This window comes from Mesoplodon densirostris, chromosome 11 (genome assembly GCF_025265405.1).
Source record: "Mesoplodon densirostris isolate mMesDen1 chromosome 11, mMesDen1 primary haplotype, whole genome shotgun sequence".
Classification (NCBI taxonomy): domain Eukaryota; kingdom Metazoa; phylum Chordata; class Mammalia; order Artiodactyla; family Ziphiidae; genus Mesoplodon; species Mesoplodon densirostris.
The window spans coordinates 56,502,941-56,525,911 of NC_082671.1; the positions used below are offsets into that span (position 1 = coordinate 56,502,941).

A 22,971-nucleotide genomic window follows, 5' to 3' on the forward strand; every position below is an offset into this window, starting at 1 on the left:
TCAAGAAGAAGACAAACACTGTTCAAACTACTCTTGATAAGTTTTTTTACAAAGAAATAAAACTCAAACTCTCAATGTTCCTAATGTTATAAATTACAGTGTATTAAATGAATATTAGTTTCACCATTTATTTTACTTCCCTATACATTTCTACTGAAAGAGTTTAATGTATTGACAAAAAGTTTTGCAAGTCACAACGACTGTAATTATTCTCATTGACTATTAAGATGGCTTTACGTCAGAATAATGATCACCTTTGGAGAGGAAGAAGAAAAAAATTGAATAAGAGCATGAAGAAGTTTCTGGGATGCAAGTAATGTTCTATTTCTTAACCTGGATGTGGTTACACTTACGGTTAACACTGAGCTATACACCTTGATTTGTGTACTTTATATATGTTATATGCCCTAATAAGTGTCTATGAAAAAGAAAGCTATTGGGACTTCTCTGGTAGCACAGTGGTTAAGAATCCATCTGCCAATGCAGGGGACACAGGTTCGATCCCTGGTCCGGGAAGACCCCACATGCCGCAGAGCAACTAAGCCCGTGCACCACAACTACTGAGCCTGCACTCTAGTGCCCATGAGCCACAACTACTGAAGCCCATGCACTCTAGGGCCGGTGCTCCACAAGAGAAGCCACTGCTATGAGAAGCCCACGCACTGCAATGAAGAGTAGCCCCCGATCGCCGCAACTAGAGAAAGCCTGTGCGCAACAACCAAGACCCAACGTAGCAAAAAAAAAAGAAAGGTGTTTATTTTCCTCTAAAAATGTGATATATAAAAATTTAGCTCCTTATCACTTAAAATGATGTGAAGGGATTTTTTAAAGAAAGCAAACAGAACTTTCATCTTCGAGAAAAGAATTTTCATTTTTAATATTTATTTTAAGGGAAAACAAATTGAAAGACCAACTACTAACTAAAAAATCATTATTATATTTTAAAGACTTATTTCAAACACCCGAACAGCATAGCATTACTCGCCAAACCCAAGAGAAGGTAGCCTTGTCAACTTCAACTACCAACGATGTGGTGTCAGGTAATCTTCCCAGAGGATCACCAAGAAATCAGTGCAACGTGATTAGCTTCCTCCACCTCAGGATATTCTCTCTGCAAAGGCAAAGCTTATAATATGTCTTGACCAAGAAATAATCCAACTTATATTTTGTTGCTATTTATTTTTCCATTATTCAGAAAAATGCTATACCTTAATAAAGCAATTCTTAACTTTCAACTTTATTTCCAAATATGATTCTCTTCACCTGACCTGCAGAATAGTGCACAGATTCGAAGACAATCTTTTATAGATAAAACATTTTAAAAAATAATCCTTTATAACAAAATATAAAATTTAAAAATTGTTTGGTCTCCCATAGTTTTTCTTAAATCTTCGGTGCCTGCTACTGTATGTATGCAAGTAAATGTTATCAAATGACTAATGAATAAGCAAACACAAAATTATTTTTATTTATTTATATATATATTTTTTTTTGCGGTACGCGGGCCTCTCACTGTTGTGGCCTCTCCCGCTGCAGAGCACAGGCTCCAGATGTGCAGGCTCAGCGGCCATGGCTCACGGGCCTAGCCACTCCACGGCATGTGGGATCCCGGACCGGGGCACGAACCCGTGTCCCCTGCATCGGCAGGCAGACTTTCAACCACTGTGCCACCAGGGAAGCCCACAAAATAATTATTAACAGAAAAATTTTAAGTCTTCCGTTGCCCTTGCTTTAACAGCTTGTATTTCTGCAAACTCACTCATGGTTTTACTCTGTACCATATATTTAATAGATATTTTCTACTAATAAAACCTTTGACATATCATTTTTTAAATATTTCTGTTTCATAGAGTTTGACCTAAAGATACCATTCCTTCAAGGCTCACCTCAATTTTTGCTACTTCAACAAAATACCACTACTACATTTAAGAAATACTTCTATGTCCAAAAATGGGGAACTAAATAATTCTAACTTGACTGCTGAAAAAAATCTAGAGAAACTGGACAAAAGATTTGTTTTTTAGTAATCTGCTCAGAGCCATCAGAGAGCTAAAAACGTAGTAAAGAACTATGGATCCAAAGTACAAGAGAAGTAGGAAGCCCAGATTGCTGAGCCTGTCTTTTTTGGGCAGCTTTTGCTTTTATATATCTGCCAATTTCAGAAGCAGTAGTTGAGAGGATGAAAAGCTGAGAAATAATTCTGATGGCTTCACAGAATTAGGATATAAAGATCTTCCTAAGGGTTATACAATGAGCAGGGTGAACTGGAAGTAGACTAGCCTGGCTTCACATGACCTAAATTCCCTTAGGTTGACCCTGAATTGCTAATGGCTAACCCTCTATTTGAAATACTTAGAGATTTCTGTCTTCTTGATCACTAATTAAGATTCGTTAAAATTATTTCAGATGTAAAAATCCCATTTTAACAAGAAAATCTAAGCATTTAAAATCACATAAGTAAAATAAATTTAAGCTAAACATTCTTTTTTTTTTTTTTTTTGCTGTATGCGGGCTTCTCACCGTTGTGGCCTCTCCCGTTGTGGAGCACAGGCTCCGGACGTGCAGGCTCAGTGGCCATGGCTCATGGGCCCAGCCGCTCCGCGGTATGTGAGATCCTCCCAGACCAGGGCACGAACCCGTGTCCCCTGCATCGGCAGGAGGACTCTCAACCACTGCGCCACCAGGGAAGCCCCTAAGCTAAACATTCTTAAATACAGAACTGTCTCCTGAAGAACGGTACAAATTAAAACAAACCCACATATACAACTGTCATTTAGTACTTAAAATGCAAAACATAAAATCTCTATAGTTTATCATTAGTTTGTCCAAAAAAGTTAAAAGAATTGATTGAATAAGTATCACAGCTTTATTCATACTTTTTTCTTTTAAAGTGTGTTAGTCCCAACACTCATGATTACCTATAAAATTCAATTAATATCAACTAGTATAATTTTCTTTGTGTAAGTATCATCCTGATTTTAAGAAATAATTTTGTTTAAAGATGCCCCTGAAGCATGCTAACCACAGCAACATGATACTGGGAACGTGAGCACATTTTAATTGCCAATCCATAATTCACAGGGTATAACTCTGCACTGCAAGTAAGACAAAGTTCCATTTACTGAACAAAGAAAACTTAAATCAAAAGCCTTCAAACTATAAAGATTCTAGCTATGTCGAAAATGAGGATATCAAGATACATAATGAATCCAATCAAAAAGAGAAGAAGAAATATAAGTACAACTGGAATGCTTACTATGAGGCCTCCCCCCAAAAAACATATATTTAACAGAACTGATCCTTTTTATTATTAAAAAAGTATATAACTTGAGAGCTAGGGCAGCATCTTTGGCTGTGTCACAAACATTGCAGCCATAATGCTGGACATATATATAGGGGGCAAAGCCACCTAGAGAATGGAAGATGGGAAGAACTAACATGCTATAAGGCACTGTTTCTCAAAATGTGAACCTGGGACAATCTACACTATAATTACCTTGAATCCTGGTTTCAAAAGCAGACTTATGAAGTTCAGGATTCTCACCTGTTAATATACACCCCCAAAGTAATTCCACCCCTCACACCAAACCAGACAAATTGTGATCAACCTCTCAGTTTCAGCAGATGTATGTTTACCGGTTAAGAGTAAAAATCAGGCAAAGATATAATGGGAGGGAACAAGGGGGAGAAAGAAAGCATTTTACTTCTTATTCAGGACCTCATCTTTCTTTCCTTCCCACATTCAACACTCAGAAATACTTCACACAAAATACTGGCTACTTCATTTCTTGTCAACAAGAACTTCAAAAAGGAATTAAATTTTCAGGAATCATTTAGAGAAAGCAGCTTGGTAACTAGTAGAGCAGGGTTAAGAATAAGTTAAGTACAGACCTCAAGTATCTGTTTTTAAATGTGGAACAAGAGAACGAGGGGTACTGTTACTTAAGCTAAGGGATTTCCCACATTACTTTTTATTCTATAGTACCCCCAAATCAAGTAACTGTCTTATACCAGAGTTGAGATGAGAAGTTTGGCGACCCAGTGCAGAGTTCTTTCCACAAAACCACATCTTTACAGTTAAAAGTAATCTGGGAATGAGATATGGGTGAGATCTCCCAGCTAGAATATAGATCTTTTCTGTGTTATTCACAATTTGATCAATGACACCTAAAACAGTGCCTAACGTTATTAAGGAAAAACGTTCCTAACTTGCTATAACAAAAATACCAAAAAATGTAATGCTGAGTCATTACACAAAAGAAGTCTATCTAACCACCAAGAAACAGTCTAGGGCAGGCCTTCCAAGGTGAGAGACTCGCTCCATGCATCATCCAAGAACCCTGGCTGACCACTCAGCTATTTCAACATGTGGCTTCCAAGGTCACATGCCTGCTGCCATTGCATTCCAGGGTCCACCCTGCAACATGGGAAAAGGTAAATGTGTGTGGAAGAATATGTGTAGCAACAGAACTCCTACTCACATTATTCTGGAGATAAATAGTTACATGGCCACACCTAGCTGGAAGGAAGGCTGGGAAAAGTAGTCTACCTACATGCCTAAGATGTGTGAAGAAGAGGTTGAAGTCTTTTCAAGAATGATGAAATAAAAAGTTTTCAATGAAAAGTCTGGGATTCCCAAGTGAAAATGTGTCTAATAGGCAGTTGGATGTGGAAATGTAGAGCTCAGAAAAGAAGCCAAGGCCAGAGATACAGATTTGTCTGCCATCAGCAACACACAGTACAGGTCAGAGATTCTCAAACTTCAGTCCTCAGACCCTCTGCATCACAATCATCCAGGGGGCTTGTGAAAAATATAGATGATTCAGATTCTAAGGCTCCATTTACTGAATCAGAATCTCTTGAGATGAAGACTGGCAATCTTCATTTTTAATGAGCTACTAAGCCAATTTTTATGAACACAAGTTTTAGAAACATAAGCAAAGGGAATAACTGCTGTAGAAAATAAAGATTCAAGGGCTTCCCTGGTGGCGCAGTGGTTGAGAGTCCGCCTGCCGATGCAGGGGACACGGGTTCGTGCCCCAGTCCGGGAAGATCCCACATGCTGTGGAGCGGCTGGGCCCGTGAGCCATGGCCATTGAGCCTGCGCATCCAGAGCCTGTGCTCCGCAACGGGAGAGGCCACAACAGTGAGAGGCCCACATACCACAAAAAAATAAAATAAAATAAAATAAAAAATAAAGATTCAAGATGAAGTTAGCACAAATGAGAGAAAGTGCCAAGAAGTCACTGTTAACATGATCCTGCAGTTTCTGGACTGTTGTCGAGCCATACTACCTATCAGATCAACGGTTCTCAAGTCTAGCTTCACATTAGAACATCTGATGAGCTTTTAAAAAATACTGATGCACAGGTTCCACCCAAGACCAATTACATCAGATCACCAAGTGTGAGGACCAGGAATCATGGAGTATTTTTTTTTAAAAAAAAAAGCTTTACACCTAATTCAGGGTACAGCCAGGATTGAGAAACACTATTATGAGATGGCTGCTTTTACATGCTCTTCATTTCAGAGTCCCAGATTATTGCCCTGCTCCAGAGATCACAAACCCTTGTTTTAATTAGTCATGAACACTGAAAAATCAAGAGATCTAACATTTTTTTTAAATCTGGATTTCTGACTTCTTTTGAAGCAGGCCACAGTGGCCTTATATTATTAAACAGCAAAGATCAGCTGGTACCAGGTAGCAGCTGCTCCAATCTGACCCTTGGCATTCGTTTACATTCCCTAACTGGCCACTGTAGGCACATGAGTTACTGCCATTGATAGACAGGGGCATTATTACCACAGATAAACAAACATGTTAACTACTCACCTGTAAGTATTACAAGTACTTTATGCTTAATAACTGTATTTGTTTCACTCATGTAACAAAAATATAGTAATCTGAGTCAATCTTGTAATGTTTTCATATCAGCTTCTTCATAAACCAATTCCTCCAACTTCCTTTAACTGAAACCTGGCAATGGAACACAAATACTATCTCCCCTCAAAACTCCTGAGTAATAAGTGCACATTGATGACTTTACCTCAAGCTCCTGAGGTACATGGGGCACAGGATTATATTCTAAATCCTCCACCCTCTAAGAAAAGGGAGAAAGAGCCCAACAACTCCTTATTTAAATTAATGCCATCCCACTGTAACCCCACATTGCCTATATTACCAACCTTCTGGGAATTTTCCCACATTTCCTAAAGGCTTTAACTCAATGACACAGTCTGTACTGTAACATATCCTACCCACATCATGAGTGACCTTCAGAATTCATGTGGATCATCCGTGCAGCATGGTAGCAATTCCTTGACCACCTCCTACCTCTTCACAATACTTAGGCACTCCCTGAAATCCAAAACCTTGCCATTTATTACCCAGAGGTGCTCTTCATCAGAATCCAATACTGCATTCTTATCACAATGTCTTATCCTTCAGTTTTCTCACTCCTACAATAACTCCACCTACACCTCATGGATACCTGTAAGTCTCCTATACTTCCTAGCAATCCATGAACCCCATTCTTATTGTGCTTCCAGCCTAAATTACAATGTTTGAAATACTTTATGAAAACCACTAACTTTCCCTCCTGGCAATTCTGATACATCGTCTAAGGCAACCCAAAGCCTGAGTTAATTCCAAAATCTGTGATTTTTTCACTGATACAGTTGGGTTACCATATCCTATAGAGAAATTACACAAGCCTACAGATTGGTCCCCCTTTGGATACATGGTCTCTGACTTCCACTGTGCCTTCAACTCCACTAGTAATATTTTTATTTAACATCAGTGAGCTCAATCTCCCATTCATGCCAGCAAGTATTCTATATGTTGATAATTCTCCCCAAGTCCTTTAACCAAGCACCAAACTTTTCACTCTCAATGAGTTACCTCACATACTGAAAAATACAGCAATCTTTAGGCATGACCTACCTCAACTGCCAGCCCACACCCCTCTCCCCCAATTTGCCTTCATCAGCCCACCCCTAATTTTGTTCTTCCTTTCTTGGTATATGACTCTCTCCTCCCCACCATTAAAAGTTAGACCTTCTTAAATTGGAAGATTGGGATTAATATATACACACTACTATATATAAAACAGATAACTAGTAAGAAACTACTGTATAGCACAGGGAACTGTACTCAAACTCTGTAATGACCTATAATGGAAAAGAATCTAAAAGAGTGGATATATGTATATGTATAACTGAATCACTTTGCTGTACAGCAGAAGCTAACACAACATTGTAAATCAACTATACTCCAATAAAAGTTAGTTAAAATAACAAAACTATCTGTCAGGATGCCATACCACAGCTACCTAAAAAAAAAAAAGTTAGCGCTTCTATCAATGGTGTTCATCCTCGTCCTCATTCACCTGCTTCATCAGTTACCCCTTTTCTGTCTTGTATCTTCAACCTTTCTTTCCCTTCAACCTATAAATATGCTCAAATTACTGATCAGCTAAAAAAAGCTTTTAGGTGATCTCCCTTTAGCCAGTGTCCTTCTCCAGCTAACAACACTGCCTACTTTCCATCCCAGTTAAGTATTTTTTAAAAAGTTATCCACCCAGGCTGAATCTACCCCCTTCACATGTCATTCATCCTGACACTGCCAAACCCAAGAGATATTTTAATCGTTATATCACTGAAATACTCAGTTGCATTTGACATCGGTGACCCATGATATCGTTTAAAAAGCTTTATTTTCCACCACTTCCGTAAAAGTGTTCCCTAGGGTTCTGACCGTAGTCCACTGCTCTTGTCTAACTATACCCTCTCCTTGGACAACCCCAATTTTGAATGCAGCTCCTCCCTTGAAACCATTCCTCCTATATTGCCAATCTCAGATAATGGTATTATTACACACACAGTAAACAAACAAAAAATCCAGATATTCCCCTTTTTTTTTAAATAAATTTATTGATTGATTGATTTTTGGCTGCGTTGGGTCTTCATTGCTGTGCAGGCTTTCTCTAGTTGCAGCGAGCGGCGACTATTCTTTTTTTTTTTTTTTTCTTTTTTTTTTTTCTTTTTTTTTTTTCTTTTTGCGGTATGCGGGCCTCTCACTGTTGTGGCCTCTCCCGTTGCGGAGCACAGGCTCCGGATGCGCAGGCCCAGCGGCCATGGCTCACGGGCCCAGCCGCTCTGCGGCATATGGGATCCTCCCAGACCGGGGCACGAACCCGTATCCCCTGCATCGGCAGGCGGACTCTCAACCACTGCGCCACCAGGGAGGCCCACGGCGACTATTCTTCATTGCAGTGTGCAGGCTTCTCACTGCAGTGGCTTCTCTTGTGGTGGAGCATGGGCTCTAGGCACACGGCCTTCAGTAGTTGTGGCACGCAGGCTTCAGTAGTTGTGGCATGCAGGCTCTAGAGCATAGGCTCAGTACTTGTGGCACACAGGCTTAGTTGCTCCGCATCATGTGGGATCTTCCCGGACCAGGGATCGAACCTGTGTCTCCTGATACAGGTTCTCATCGCTGTCACTGTCTTCCGTGTCTGAGTCAATCACATCGCGGCCTTTCCGCTTCTTTACCATCGTGGTCCCCCGGCTCCCATGCCAGACGCCGCCCGGACTCCAGATATTCCCCTCTTCTTTATTTCCACATCCAACAACCACATCTTGCTGATTTTTCACTTCCTAAGCATTTATCAAATTTAACCCTTTTCCTCCACCCCCAACTCCCCTTCTCCAATTAAGATATTCATGGTTTCTTATTCTATCTCTAGTGTCATCTTTATTTTTTATTTATTTATTTATTTTTGGCTGCATTGGGTCTTTGTTGCTGTGTGTGGGCTTTCTCTAGTTGCTGTGAGCAGGGGCTACTCTTCGCTGTGGTGTGTGGGCTTCTCATTGCGTGGCTTCTCTTGTTGCAGAGCATGGGCTCTAGGCGCCTGGGCTTCAGGAGTTGTGGCTCACGGGCTCTGGAGCACAGGCTCAGTAGTTGTGGCGCATGAGCTTAGTTGCTCCATGGCATGTGGGATCTTCCTGGACCAGGGCTCAAACCTGTGTCCCCTGCATTGGCAGGCAGATTCTTAACCACTGCGCCACCAGGAAAGCCCTAGTGCCATCTTTAAAAGTCATCCCCTACACTGAAGACAAGCTACAACCTGACTGCATTACTGTAGCCCCCCTCTTTCTACCAAGCTAAAATTTTTCAGTTCCCCGCAGTTAATAGAATAAAACCCAGACAGACTTCTTAGTTATAGTTTAATCCACAGTTCCCCAGCTCTTACATAATCACCTATTAATAGCTCTACACATCATGCTTTACACAGCTTTGCTCATGCTCTTCCCTTTGTAGGAATATGGTCCCTGTTACTCTTTTTCTGATTAACTCTTACTTTTCCTTCAGGTTCTGTTCAAATTATCCACCCCTACCAGAAACTTTTAATAAAACCTCAATACAGGATAAGTGCTTATTTGTCTTCAGCACTTGATGAAACTTCAGCACGTATTATACTATGCTATGTACTTGTGCATCTATTTCACTACCTAGACTGTAAGTCAGTGATACAAACACAGTGGCCTACACATAGTAAACACTCAATAAATATTTGTACACCTGAACTAAATAGAAAAGGATGGGGCTTCCCTGGTGGCGCAGTGGTTGGGAGTCTGCCTGCCAATGCGGGGGACATGGGTTCGAGCTCTGGTCTGGGGGGATGCCACATGCCGCAGAGCAGCTAGGCCCGTGAGCCACAACTACTGAGCCTGCGCGTCTGGAGCCTGTGCTCCACAATGGGAGAGGTCGCGAAAGTGAAAGGCCCGCACACCACGATTAAGAGTGGCCCCCGCTTGCCGCAACTGGAGAATAAACAAAAAAACAAACAAATAAATAAAAAGAAAAAAGATGTTATACAGTATTTTTCTCCATCAGATTATCACCTAAGAAGATAAAATAGCTATAATAAAATTAAAAATTAAATATACTCTTTTTAAAAAATCAATAAGTATGAAATACTTAACAACTAAATCAAAATTTTCCATATGTTAATGCAGGGGAAAAAAAGCAGTATTTAAAAATAAAGTATACTGACCACTTGGTGACACTCTTGTTCCATATTTTTATATATTATTTAGTAGTTTAAATAAATTCCATCCTAAGGCTTATTATAAGACCTCATAAGTACAGGGGGAAAAGTGACTGTTAAAAATAACCTCATTCTATCTAAATCAATAAAGTATGACATGTTCCTTGAATACAAAACGAAAAAAATCCTAACATATTCTGAATTTCATCTACAAGTGTGTTTTGAACAAATAGATAATATAATCACTGAGTAAATACAGAACCAAGATTAGTAGGTGATGATATACTTGAAATGTAGACAAATTACCAGGTATGTGGCTCTATTAAATAAGAAAGTGAGGGAGGGGATATGGGGACATATGTATACATATAGCTGATTCACTTTGTTGTATAGAAGAAACTAACACAACATTGTAAAGCAATTATACTCCAATAAAGATATTAAAAAAAAATAAGAAAGTGACAAGCGGGGGGCGGGGGTTGTTGCATGAGGATGATAGAAAACTTGATACGTTCTCTTTTCCTCTGTTAGCTGTTATTTCATCCAGTTGCTTGCAGTGATTCCACAGTCCCATTAATAAAACATATTTGAATATAAACCACTAATACACACACACACACACGCTAGATTTATAAAGTACGTAATGTGCTACAATATGAAACACATAAAACAGAACGTTCCACTGCCAGTAACAGATCTGTGGAAGATGGTGTGAAAGCAAGGCACCCCAGTAGCAGCCAGTGATGGCAATCTGCAAAAGGTGCATGCTGGGGAGTCCAGGAGTGTAAGCAAATATATTGAGGGTGCTGGTTTCAGGTCTGAGATCAGATTTTACTCTATTTACAAGCTAATGAGTTAGACTGTTACTGTTTCATGGATGCCTGCAGAAGACACAAGACTCTTGGGTCAGAGACAAAGTACTTAATACATCAGCAGAGCAAACAACATAAGTGCTGGCATGTTTGTGTCAGTTTCCCCAGGTCCCAAGTCCCACAGGGATGATGTGAAATGAGCCCAGGTGGATGCACATGTCGTGGGTTTGGTTCATAACTGAGGAACACTGAACTTGGGGAACCCAAGTAAAAAACTACTATTTTTACCTCAAGCAATAAGCAAGCCTATTCTTTGACACAGAGGGTGATATTACCTTATCCTTCAAGAGTGCTCACTACAAACTCAGCTGTGAGAAATAATATGGATAAAAAGTGATCAGGGGGCTTCCCTTGTGGCGCAGTGGTTGAGAGTCCGCCTGCCGATGCAGGGGACACGGGTTCGTGCCCCAGTCCAGGAAGATCCCACATGCCGCGGAGCGGCTAGGCCCGTGAGCCATGGCCGCTGAACCTGTGCGTCTGGAGTCTGTGCTCCGCAATGGGAGAGGCCACAACAGTGAAAGGCCCGCGTACCGCAAAAAAAAAAAAGTTTTGGAAATAGTGCAGATGGTTGTACAACACTGTAAATGTAATTAATGCCAGTGAACTGTATAACTGAAAGTTATACAAAGTAACAAAGAAGTTACTTTGAAGGGATTCACACTGGCCAAATTTGGGCATCAAAATAATAGTAGCAACAGATTATACCACACTGAACAAAGTTTTGTTTGTTTTTTAAAGGGGCTGGTGGAGAGAAGAGAAAGCTAAAGCTCTTCTCACAACAGAATGCCTGCATAATAAATATAGAAAGAAGCACCTAATTACAGAATCACCCATTTAAAAGCATCTCATTAATAATTAATTCAGGCAAGAAACATCAGTGGATGCTACAACTAGGGGATGAAAGTGGGATGAAGAATGCCATAATCACATACTTTCAAAGTATCTCCCCACAAACACTAACTTGAAGGGAGGAGGCTAACTTCACAGTGAAGAAATTTCACAGACCCCATCTTAATCAAGTGATAAAAGACAACAATACTAATAAGGGGACAAATCAACAGCATGTGCAACCTAACAGGATGCAATACAAAGAACACAGCGTCACTTCAGAAACTGCATCAGAAAAAAATGCATAAGCTGGATCTCATCATGAAGAAACATTAGACAAACCCAAATTGAGAAACATTCTATAAAATGTCTGTCCTGTATTCATTTTGCCAAAAACAGCCATAAAAATCAAGGAAAGACTGAGAAACTGTTCCAGATTAAGGAAGTCTACAAAAACATGACCTATGAGATCAGATAGATCTTTTTGCTATAAAGTGCATTACTGGGGCAGTGTTGGAGACATTAATGGGGTCTCTGGTGAAGGATTACAGGAATTCTTTGAATTATTCTTGCAACTTTTTAAATTTTAAAAACTGTTTCAAATCAAATATTTTAAATGTTCTAATATTTCCTTCCCACAATAAGGAATTATTATGTATACCCGACTGACAAAAACAAAAACACTGACTAGCATGGTTCTCCTAACTGCTCAGAACATTATTCTCTTACAAAAATACATGACTCTCTTTGTCTGGTTTACAATGCAGTAATTTTTTCCCCCTAGAACAACAGCTATTTTCCACTCACAAAGCCTTTTAGGTAGAAGCTCCAGAAAGATGCCAGCCAGTAAAAGCTATAGCTTTTGTGATAGTGTAAAATGTGAAATGTTACTGAAGACATCCAGACATCAAGTGAAGGTACAGGAAGGTGCTGAAGTAGAAGCACTTTCTACTCCACTACCCTGTTTTATTTTTCTTCATAAAAATGTTTTGTTTTTTATCTGTTTACTATCTATACTAAAATGTAGGCTTTGTGAAAGTAGGAGCTTATTGTCTCCAGAGGCTAGAAGAGTACCTGACATAGTAAACACTTACCAAATGAATGAATATACCATATAGAATTAACTCCATACCCTGAAAAGAGAATATACCTTGCTTTTTTTCCACAGTTAACATTTACTAAATTACTATGTGACAGGCATGGTAAAATATGCATTGTATGTGTGAAATCACTTAATCCTTTTAAAGTTGAAGTATAGTTGATTTACAATATTGTGTTAGTTTCAGGTGTGCAGCATAGTGATTCAGTATTTTTGCAGTTTATATTCCATTACAGGTTATTTCAAGATAATGGGTATAATTCCCTATGCTATATAGTATTGGGCTGGCCAAAAAGTGCCTTCAGTTTTTAAGTAAAAATAAAAGACACATTTTTCATTTTCACCAAGAACTTTATTGAACAACGTATTCACCTTTTTGTTTCACTACCTTCTGCCATTTTTCAGGCAACTTCATAATTCCATCTTCCCAAAACTTTTTATCTTTTTTGAGCAAAGAACTGTTCCAGGTGCCTTTTACAGTCTTCCAGGGAACTGAAATTTTGTCCATTAAGAGAATTTTGTAAAGACCGAAATAAATGGAAATCTGAAGGTGCAATGTCTGGTGAATATGACGGATGAATCAGAACTTCCCAGCCAAACTGTAAGTTTTTGCCTGGTCATCAAAGAAACATGCGTTCTTGTGTTATCCTGATGGAGGATTATGCATTTTCTGTTGACTAATTCCAGATGCTTTTTGTCAAGTGCTGCTTTCAGTTGGTCTAATTGGAAGTAGTACTTGTTGGAATTAATCATTTGGTTTTCCAGAAGGAGTTCATAATCCCACCATATACACAACATCACCTTCTTTGATGAAGACCGGCCTTTGGTGTGGTTGGTGGTGGTTCATTTCACTTGCCCCACGATCTCTTGTTCCACATTGTTGTACAGTATCCATTTTTCATTGCCCAACACAATTAGTTTTAAAAACGGAACGTTTTCATTACGTTTAAGTAGAGAATCGCATGTGGAAATATGATCAAGGAGTTTTTTTTCATTTTGCGTATGTGGAACCCAAATATCAAAGTGATTAACATAGCCAAGCTGGTGCACTTGATTTTCTTTCTTTTTTTTTTTTTAAGCTTACCCTTCCCCTTCCCCATATCCTCAAGTCCATTCTCTAGTAGATCAGTGTCTTTATTCCTGTCTTACCCTATGTTCTTCATGACATTTTTTTCTTAAATTCCATATATATGTGTCAGCATACAGTATTTGTCTTTCTCTTTCTGACTTACTTCACTCTGTATGACAGACTCTAGGTCCATCCACCTCATTACAAATAGCTCAATTTCATTTCTTTTTATGGGTGAGTAATATTCCATTGTATATATGTGCCACATCTTCTTTATCCATTCTTCCGATGATGGACACTTAGGTTGTTTCCATCTCCGGGCTATTGTAAATAGGGCTGGTATGAACATTTTGGTACATGACTCTTTTTGAATTATGGTTTTCTCAGGGTATATGCCCAGTAGTGGGATTGCTGGGTCATATGGTAGTTCTATTTGTAGTTTTTTAAGGAACCTCCATACTGTTCTCCATAGTGGCTGTACCAATTCACATTCCCACCAGCAGTGCAAGAGTGTTCCTTTTTTTCCACACCCTCTCCAGCATTTATTGTTTCTAGATTTTTTGATGATGGCCATTCTGACTGGTGTGAGATGATATCTCATTGTAGTTTTGATTTGCATTTCTCTAATGAGTAAAGATGTTGAGCATCCTTTCATGTGTTTGTTGGCAGTCTGTATATCTTCTGTGGAGAAATGTCTATTTAGGTCTTCTGCCCATTTTTGGATTGGGTTGTTTTTTTGTTATTGAGCTGCATGAGCTGCTTATAAATTTTGGAGATTAATCCTTTGTCAGTTGCTTCATTTGTAAATATTTTCTCCCATTCTGAGGGATGTCTTTTGGTCTTGTTTATGGCTTCCTTTGCTGTGCAAAAGCTTTTAAGTTTCATTAGGTCCCATGTGTTTATTTTTGTCTTTATTTCCATTACTCTAGGAGGTGGGTCATAAAGGATCTTGCTGTGATTTATGTCTTGGAGTGTTTTGCCTATGTTTTCCTCTAAGAGTTTGATAGTGTCTGGCCTTACATTTAGGTCTTTAATCCATTTTGAGCTTATTTTTGTGTATGGTGTTAGGGAGTGATCTAATCTCATACTTTTACATGTCCCTGTCCAGTTTTCCCAGCACCACTTATTGAAGAGACTATCCTTTCTCCACTGTACATTCCTGCCTCCTTTATCAAAGATAAGGTGACCATATGTGCATGGGTTTATCTCTGGGCTTTCTATCCTGTTCCATTGATCTATCTTTCTGTTTTTGTGCCAGTACCACACTGTCTTGATTACTGTAGCTTTGTAGTATAGTCTGAAGTCAGGGAGCCTGATTCCTCCAGCTCCATTTTTCGTTCTCAAGATTGCTTTGGCTATTCGGGGTCTTTTGTGTTTCCATACAAATTGTGAAATTTTTTGTTCTAGTTCTGTGAAAAAATGGTGCAATTGATTTTCAATGCTTGATTTGGATATTCTGAGTATGTCAGCTATCTCCCATGTGGTATAATGTTGATTGTTCTCAATTAATGTCTCAATTTGATCACTATCAACTTCAAATGGTCTACCCGCGAGTGGAGCATCATCCAATGAGAAATCTCAAACACGAAACTTCGCAAACCACTTTTGACACGTTCAGTCAGTCACAGCACCTTCTCCATATAGTGCATAAATCTTTTTTGCGTTTCAGTTGCATTTTCACCTTTCTTGAAATAATAAAGCATAATATGCCGAAAATGTTGCTTTTTTTCTTCCATCTTCAGTATTAAAATGGCTACATAAAAATTCACCAATTTTGGGCCTCCCTGGTGGAGCAGTGGTTGAGAGTCCGCCTGCCGATGCAGGGGATACGGGTTCGTGCCCCGATCTGGGAGGATCCCATATGCCACGGAGAGGCTGGGCCCGTGAGCCATGGCCGCTGGGCCTGCGCTTCCGGAGCCTGTGCTCCGCAACGGGAGAGGCCACGACAGTGAGAGGCCCGCATACCGCACAAAAAAAAAAAAAAAAAAAAAAATTCACCAATTTTGATGTCTTTTGTTTTAATGCACGCTGATATGACAGCGGTCACATACAATCTAACAAAATTGTCTCGAATGAAGTTAAAGACAACTAAGTTCTACTAGAGCCATCTTACGGAAAAAAAAATGAATGAACCTTTTGGCCAACCTAGTATATAGTTATTTTTTTATCTGTTTTATACTGATACACAGTAGTTTGTATCTGTTAATCCCATACCTCTAATTTGTCCCTTCCACCTTTCCTCTCCCCTTTGGTAACCAGTTTGTTTTCTATAACAGTGAATCGTTTCTGTCTTGTATATACATTCCTTTGTATTATTTGTTAGTTTCCACATTTAAGTGATATAGCACTTGTCTTTCTCTGACTTACTTCACCTAGCATAGTATTCTCTAGGTCTATCCACGTTGCTGCAAATGGCAGTATTTCATTCTTTTTTATAGTTCAGTAATATTCTATTGTATATATATATACCATGTCTTCTTAATTCATTCGTCTGTTGATGGGCACTTGGGTTGCTTCCACGTCTTAGCTATTATAAATAGTGCTTCTATGAACACTGAGGTGCATGTATATATCCAGAAAATATTCAAAAAGAAAATATCTTATTTTAATGCTCATGGTACAGATAAGAAAACTGATCAACTAATGATCAATGAATTTCAAACAGTAGAGTAAGAATACAGGCAACATTCTCTGATCACAGAATAACTAGAATATACTATGTCAGAATCAGTATAAAATTGCTACATATCTGAATCAGTGGGATACAGTTACAACAATGCTTAAAGGAAATTTCAAAACTTTACTTATGTTAATAAATAAGAAAAACACTTCACATCGGTAAGAATGGCTATCAACAAAAACATCTACAAACAATAAATGCGGAGAGGGTGTGGAGAAAAGGGAATCCTCCTACACTGCCGGCAGGAATGTAAATTGGTATAGCCACTATGGAGAACAGTATGGAGGTTCCTTAAAAAACTAAAAATAGAACTACCATATGACTCAGCAATCCCACTCCTGGGCATATACCCAGAGAAAACCATAACTCGAAAAGATACATTCACTCCAATGTTCATTGCAGAGCTATTTACAATAGCCAGGACATGGAAGCAACCTAAATGTCCATCAACAGAGGAATGGGTAAAGAAGATATAGTACATATACATACAATGGAATATTACTCAGCCATAAAAAGAACAAAATAATGCCATCTGCAGCAACATGGATGAACCTAGAGACTGTCATACTGAGTGAAGTAAGTCAGACACAGAAAGACAAATATCATGATATTTGTGGAATCTAAATCTTATATGTGGAGTCTAAAAAAAAGAGTACAAATGAAATTATTTACAAAACAGAAGTAAAGTCACGGATGTAGAAAGCAAACTTATGGTTACCAGTGGACTGGGGGGGGGTTAAATTGGGAGGTTGGGATTGACATTTACAATACTATATATAAAATAGATAACTAATAACAACCTGCTGTATAGCACAGGGAACTCTATTCAATACTCTGTAATGGCCTATATGGGGAAAGAATCTGAAAAAAAAAAAAAAGTGGATATATGTATAACTGACTCACTTTGCTGTACACCTGAAACTAACACAACTTTGTAAATCAACTATACTCCAATAAAAATTTAAAAAATTAAAAATTAAAACTGCTTCACCAATGAGAAATAAAAAAGAAAAACAAATTAAACTTGAATTAATATATTAGATTTTTTAAATGAAAGCATAAGGGTTTTAGGCCTTTAGAAGGCAAACTGGAAATTTTAAATATATATGCCCTTTGACCCAGAAACTCCACTTTTGGCAATCTATCCCATAGAAACCAAAGTACTGTTTCTTAAAGATATTATGTACTCAGATTTATTGCAGCACTGTTTTGTACTGGAAACAGCATGAATATTCATCAATAGGTGAACAACTAAATTATTTGGTATAGCCACAAAATGGAACATTACTTGGCCACTAAAATGATTCAAATTAAAGTTAAACCAAATAACTTGGAGGGATTTTCACAAGCCTCTGAAGGAGAAAAGCAACTTAGAGAAAAGTGTGTATAACATGATCTCATAAACAAAAATCAAATACCCCAAATGTCTATGAATATGGAGAAAAGTAGAATATACACCAAGCTGTTAACATAGCTGTTAAGATTGAGGAGTCACATATACGATTTTATTTCATTTATGTAAAATTATACACAGGCACAGGGAAAAAAATGCTAAAAAAGACAAAAAGAAGAAAGATAAAAACAAACTCTTATTTTAAACACTGAAAAACAACAGAATTAAAATAATCCAAGAGCTGTTTCAAAAAACAAAAAAGCTGTTTATTTAGGGAGAAATATAAACCATTAACTAACCTAACCAAAAGCTGTGCTTTTTTTTTTTTAATTTTGATTTTCATATTCAGGTCTCTATTATATCAGATTATTTATGTTGACATGCCAGGCTTCCAAATTCACATTTTTCCCCCAAATGTATAGCAGTTTGTCCTAGTACTATTTATTAAAAAGTTCATTCTTTCCCCATTTGATTTTTAATACTACTAATAACCTAAATTCCTAGATATATCTAGGTTTGCTTCCAGATTCCCTATTCTATTTCACTGTTTACATTACTATAGCTTTAATAAGTTTTGATATATAGCATATTCAGTCTTCACATGTTTTTCAATATCTAGGTTTGCTTCCAGATTCCCTATTCTGTTTCACTGTTTACATTACTACAGCTTTAATAAGTTTTGATATATGGCATATTCAGTCTTCACATGCTTTTCAACATCTAGGTTTGCTTCCAGATTCCCTATTCTGTTTCACTGTTTACATTACTACAGCTTTAATAAGTTTTGATATATGGCATATTCAGTCTTCACACATTTTTCAATACTATTTTTGCTATTTGGCCCTTCACTCTTCATATTAACTTTAGAATCAGTTTGCCAACTTCTATGCAAAAAACAAAAAAAAATCCTGGAATTTAGACTGGAACCACATTGAATTCACACCTGAATTTGAAGAGAAATGACATATTTGTAATATTGTCTCTTCATAGCCAAGGATGCTGTGTTGCTCCTTTTACTCAGGACTTTAAAATGTTCTTTAGAAATGACTTGTAATTTCATCTAAATAGGTCTCACACACTTCAGTTAAATTTATTCTTATTACTCCTTATAGTTTTCATGCTATAGTATTTTTGTAATTAATTTATTTATATATATATATATATTGGCTGTGTTGGGTCTTCGTTGCTGCGCATGAGCTTTCTGTAGTTGCAGCGAGCCGGGGTTACTCTTTGTTGAGGTGCGTGGGCTTCTCATTGAGGTGGCTTTTCTTGTTGCAGAGCACAGGCTCTAGGCGTGCGGGCTTCAGTAGTTGTGGCATGCAGGCTCAGTAGTTGTGGCTTGAGGGTTCTAGAGCGCAGGTTCAGTAGTTGTGGCACATGGGCTTAGTAACTCCGTGGCATGTGGGATCTTCCCGGACCAGGGCTTAAACCTGTATCCCCTGCATTGGCAGGCAGAGTCTAAACCACTGCGCCACCAGGGAAGTCCCTGCTATAGTGTTTTTAAATTACGCTATCTAATTTATGCTGCTGATAGTTGATTTTATTATACTGAACTTTGCTAATATTCTAGTAGTTCTATAGTTTATAGACTGCTTTGGGTTTCCTGCATAGATAATTATACAATCTGTAAATAGTTTTGTTTCTTTCCTTCTAACCCTTAACCTTCACTTTTCTTGTCTTACTGAAGGTGTTGAGACCACCATTACCACAACGAATAGAAGCAGTGAAAACAGGCATTGTTGCTTTGTTCTGGTTTTAAGGCGAATGCTTCTAACTTTACCATTCAGTATAGCAAATGCCTATCAAATAAAGGAAATTCTCTTCTATTCCTAGCTGGCTGACAGTTTTTATAATTACTGAGTGTTAAATTTTATCAAAGTATTTTTCAGCATCTATTATCTCTGCTGCTTCTTTTGAGAGGCAGTCTGCCATGAGTTCTGAACATCCCCGTACATGCCTGCCATACATACCAAACTGAAAGACCTAACCATCCAGTGATACTGAAGAGTTTTTGTAACTGGTCAAGAGACAGTTCAACAGGTCAAGGTGACCACAGCATAATTACCATGTGACTGCTTACTCCCTGGGAAAGGACTGGCTTGCTTCCTGATTGCAACAAACGGTACCTAGCACTTAACTCTGGGTTCCTTAGCTGCAATGCATAGCCACCATCTCTGCCAATCACATCACCCTGTGGGACCTGGGGGCAGGAAACCAATACTGCTATGCTGATGCCCCTTCTGACTGCTGTGCTATGAGTAATTAACTGCCCTGCTCTTATCCACTGAATCCAGCTGTCTACTTCTGGCACCTATGGAGCTGTGGCAGTTACTCCTTGCCATTCTCCATGAGTTTGGGGTTCTTGTCTGACAGTCTATAAGAGATCTTTAAAAGGCTCCTTTTACAACTTCCAACACTACCAGAGTGAAATCATTTAAAAAAAACAACTATCAACCTGGTTAAATATGTCCATCTTTTTTTTCTAACTATTCTATCAAATGCCTCTATTAAGTAACCAAAGCTAACAATGATCGAGGTTCTTCCAAAATGCGTTTTCCCAACAGAACTTAATTGATCAAAATAAAGCAACTGAGAGATGCTTTTTAATAGGAGACAATTTGTAATGACTCAAATATTTTCAAGAAGGATACTTCTGGAAAAAATGCCTTATTTTCTAATTAAGCAAATACATACCTTATAATCCACATGACTCATTAAGAATAATTATATAATTAGAGAAGAATATAACAAGAGTTTAAATATTTTTAAATATGTATTTTTACTGTCAATTACAAAATGCCATGAGATACAGACCTCTAGCTATTAGTGCCATTAATATATTACACAGTCACAAAAAGAACATAATGCTAGTTGCTTTCAAATTTTTAAATCCTATTAAATATTTCACTGATGTGCCTTGAGGTTAGATTTCAATAGCAGACATCTCAGTGAGGCAAATATCAAAGTAATTATATTATTTTTATCTTTTTACCTGTATTCAGGCTGTCGGCTTGCAGAATGATCATCTCTAGTCCACCGATAGCCAGATTCATCCTGTAACAGAAAAACGTTACTTAGATATTCATTTACATTATTTGGGTCAGGTAGGGTATATATGTATCTAACAGAACTACTGGAAACTAGTCTCTAAGACCAAAATAATATGAGGGCAAAGACACCTTTCTAAATTTCTCTGAGCTTCAAAGGCATAAAAAAGTAAAAAGGATACTGCAAGTCAACCATTTCAACAACTAATTTGGTAGACTGACAACCTGTGGTACCATTTATCTCTATTAAAATACTTAAAGTATTTCTTTGGTAGGCCCAAACAGCCTTATTACCAAAAGCACATGCCAACATTCACAACACAGAAAGTCTGTTCGAGAACAAAGGTTCAATTTAAATTTAGCCAAGCACACATTTCTCGACCTTTCATTTTATTCTTCCTCTGTCAAGTTTGCTCAGCAATTTTCATATTCAAGCCCAATGAAGAACTTGTCACTTTTCTTGTTCAAGTTTCCTTTCCTCAACCTACCTCCCATTAAAAACCACAACTGGAAACAATATAATAAGAAATCAACACTTACTGATAAGCTATATTAGAACAAGATGTGGCACTAAGTTTAAAATTAATCAAAGAAAGCACACTTTGACCTCTAAAACAAATTTGGAAAAGGTACATATAAAAGAACCACATGGTAATCCACACTCAATTACTTTAAAATTATACAAAGAACAATGTACAATCAGCCGTCCATACCCACAGGTTCTGCATCGGCTTAAAAATACTGGGGAAGGGGGAATTCTAGAAAGTTCCAAAAAGCAAAACTTAAATTTGCTGCATGCCAGCAACTATTTACATAGCACTATGTTGTATTAGCTATTATAAATAATCTAGAGATGATTTAAAGTATACGGAAGATATGCATAGGTTATATGCAAATACTATGCCATTTTATATAAGGGACTTGAGTAGCCTCAGGTTTTGGTATCCTGGTGGGTCCTGGAACTAATCCCCTGATATCGAGGGACCACTGTAACATGTGCATTACCTACAATCAGAAACACTGATTCACCTAAAATAAATACTATCTTCATCCTCCTCTTTAGCATCACGTACTCTATTCTTACATAAGTAAAATGTATTCATCATTTTCCTTCCCAACATTAAACTATTAACAAACAAAAGAAAAAAGTCAATAGCTATAATAGAATATTGGATCAAGTAAGCAGTTTGCTTTATACTAACTGAACTCTAGGTAAGAATTAGCGTCATGAGAATCCTAAGGATCTCAAGTGGGCCTGCTTGCTTGTTTGAAGAAAATTTAAAGAGAAAATGTGTCAAGTATGAATAAACACAATTTGTAACAACAATAGTAAAAAATATTATCGAGGCACTATTATGCTGCAAGGTTTTAGAAAATAATCTTGTCCATACGGCTTCAAATACAAACTGGCCCAATGAATCCAAAATTCCCTGTCTACACTAAATGGCCACAGGGTTTTCCTAAGAGGGATAACAACTGTTTATGCAAAGGCCAAACTGTTTCTCCTTGAGACTACCTGGAAGAATGGCTCTGATGGCAAAATCCAGTATTTCTAAAATAGAGATAACACATAGTATTTACTTTTCAATACCAAACCCTTCTTCCTAAAGGAACAGCATGACATTTAAAATTGAACAAAATAAAAATCAATTCTATTGAGAAGTAAGGAAGCTATAACACCTCAAACCTAAAAACAAACACAAGAAAATATTGAATAGTCTCACTGCCACTTTAGAATTGTCAAGGGTCACAATGATGTGGTAGTAAGAGAACTAAACTCCCATACATACTCATCTTGGGTAAATCACCTTAGCTCCATTTCCTCAGGTGTAAAGTAAGGAAACTAATTCCAATGGCTACTGTGAGGTCAAATTTAGCATAAGCAATGTCTGAATATGTACTGCTAATTACAACATTATAGAGAAGGGAAGGAG

General features: G+C 37.9%; 1 protein-coding gene across 5 annotated transcripts in view; it reads right to left on the minus strand.

Annotated features, from left to right (window-relative positions):
* Window positions 1-22,971, minus strand: part of PPHLN1 (periphilin 1) — a 143,671-nt gene that overhangs the window by 93,443 nt on the left and 27,257 nt on the right. For all 5 annotated transcript variants that reach the window (XM_060112250.1, XM_060112248.1, XM_060112245.1 and 2 more), the window contains one exon: window positions 20,983-21,044. In XM_060112250.1, the coding sequence (XP_059968233.1) occupies window positions 20,983-21,044 (62 nt within the window). The remainder of the gene's footprint in view (window positions 1-20,982; window positions 21,045-22,971) is intronic.